General features: G+C 34.0%; 1 protein-coding gene across 1 annotated transcript in view; it reads left to right on the top strand.

Annotated features, from left to right (window-relative positions):
- The window catches only part of nup42 (nucleoporin 42), a 6,767-nt gene that overhangs the window by 106 nt on the left and 4,161 nt on the right, over positions 1–2,500 (top strand). Inside the window, exons 1-2 of the mRNA XM_058753139.1 lie at positions 1–501; positions 1,596–1,839. The exon at positions 1–501 is cut by the window's left edge and continues 106 nt beyond it. Of these exons, the coding sequence (XP_058609122.1) occupies positions 381–501; positions 1,596–1,839 (365 nt within the window). The 5' untranslated portion in view covers positions 1–380. The remainder of the gene's footprint in view (positions 502–1,595; positions 1,840–2,500) is intronic.

The following is a 2,500-nucleotide window of genomic DNA, read 5'->3' on the forward strand; positions in this document are numbered from 1 at the left end:
AGAATTGCATTTTATTTTTCCAGAAAGTTTTAGCAACAGGAACAAATCTCCAAAATTGTGTCCTCATAATCAAAAGTTCAACTCTTTCTCCAAAGACAGAAAACCGCCATTACCCACTAATTAAATCAATCCACTTGAATACCGATCGAGTCCTTGATTAGATCTATACTCATGTGATAAATGTTTTAACAGCTCAAACTCAGTTTGAAGGCGATTCATTTTCAAGATCTGCACAGGCGCCGCTTCAAGACTTTTATTTTGAAACTGTTTGTTTACGTCCGAATGTGCGTCCTGCGTCACGCCGGCGCCCGTCGTAGAGAAGCAGCGTCACACACTCCGCACCAGAAACAGCACATTATCTGTGTTTATAAAGTTAAAAAATGACGGTGTGTAGCTTCTTTCTTCAAGGTCGCTGTAGATACGGAGACAAGTGCTGGAATGAACATCCGAGAGGCGGAAGAGGAGGAGATTACAGAGGAAACCAGCAGCCCAACAGAGGAGGTCAAACACACACATACCACATACTTATATATTTAACAACATTATTATGTTTTCACGAGAAAAATAGCATCAAAAACAGCCTGATTCAACCGAGTGCTTGTTACAAAACAGCTACCGTCGTATGATCTGTTTTACACACTATCATGCTGCTAAAAAAGTAGTGTACTTAATTGTATTAAATGTGCACTTGTAGTGTGCTTAAAATGAATTACTTTTAAGTGTACTTGAAGAGAGTTCACTTTGTAATAATGGCAAATTAAAAGTTTTACTTTAAAATGTTTAAAATCACTTATTTTGATGTGTTGGCTTACATAGAAAATATTAGTATAGTACAAGTATAATACATATTATTATGATTACTGTTATACTTCGTATGTTAATCAACACAAAATAAGTGTTCTTATTTAAGTACATTACAATTTTAACTTTAGTGTGTTTTTCAATATTACATTTAAAGTAAATATAATGTAAGTGAAACTTAAAAAATTTAATTCCATCATTTCAAATGTGTAACTATGAATATGTTTTAATACAAGTTTCAAAGAATTAAAAATAAAAGCATAAAAAAAAAATAAACACGAGTACTTTTAGTTTAGCGTTTCAAACACCTAGTAATTATAAAATTACATTCAAATATTTACTTAAGTCCTACTTTAATGACCTAAAGCACTCTTAAGTTCAACAAATTGCGTTTAATATGAATTGTATAATATGAATTTAAAATTGTATGTCTAAAAAAAGTAACATTTAGTTTGCACTTAAGTATGTTATGCTAAAATATATTAATTCTGTCAAAATTACTCTTTTAAAAATGATGCTAATGTGTTTTAACAGGGGAATACTATAATATTCTTTGAATTATTATTTATATACTATGGTCTGTATGACCTCCACATGTTGTAGTTTGCAAATAAGCACTATTTACATCTACAAACATGATTTTATATGCACAAAAACCGTAAGATCAGAAGGTTTTTAAAAGTGTGTCCAAAGTTTTTGCTGCTAGTAGAAAAGAGGAGTATTTTACCCGCAGTATATACAGACAGACTGAGCTCCAGCAGCAGTGATTGACTCGTGTTGTTGGTGTTTCTCAGGCTTTGGGAACCGCGTGTGGATAAATCCGTCTCAGCGCAGCGGCGGCGATTATGACCAGCCGCCCTCGTTCTCTCGCGGAGGGAATAACGACTGGAGCCGAGGAGGAGGAGGAGGAGGAGGAGGAGGAGGAGGCACACAAAACATCAAGAGCTCCGACTTCAGCTTCAGCAGCCCGAACAGATTCTCAGCGCTCACCTCGAACAGTCACGCGGATAAAGGAGAACAGAACTCAGCGGATGATGTGTGAGTGCACTCTAACTTCACTTTATTGTCCCTTCTTAGTCACCTTATTTTCATAAATTTCTGTAATAGTTCTTAAGTCGGTCCCCAATATCTTGCTGCACATTTGTGACTCTGCAGCACAAAAGCAGTCATAAGCTGCACAGGTATATTTGTAGCAATAGCCAACAATACATTGTATGGGTCACAATTATCCATTTTTCTTTTATGCCAAAAATCATTAGGATATTAAGATCATGTTCCATGAAGATATTTAGTAAATTTACTACTGTAAATATATCAAAACTTCATTTTTGATTAGTAATATGCATTGCTAAGAACTTCATTTGAACAACTTTAAAGGTGATTTTCTCAATATTTAGATTTTTTTGCTCCCTCAGATTCCAGATTTTCAAATATTGCCCGATCCTAACAAACATTACATTAATGGAGCTTTCAGATGTTGTATAAATCTCAATTAAAAAAAATTATGACTGGTTTTGTGCTCCAGAGTCACATTTTTAACTATTCAACTATTAACTATTTTACTATTCAACTTAACCCTGTTCTTTACATTCAAATTGCCATACCAACAAATAATAGAAAAACCTAAACAGATTCGATAAAACAAGTGTTAAACATCTTCATAAATGAAACATCCATATGAAAAGTTCGAAGTTTCCTC

This window comes from Onychostoma macrolepis, chromosome 19 (genome assembly GCF_012432095.1).
Source record: "Onychostoma macrolepis isolate SWU-2019 chromosome 19, ASM1243209v1, whole genome shotgun sequence".
Lineage (NCBI taxonomy): Eukaryota > Metazoa > Chordata > Actinopteri > Cypriniformes > Cyprinidae > Onychostoma > Onychostoma macrolepis.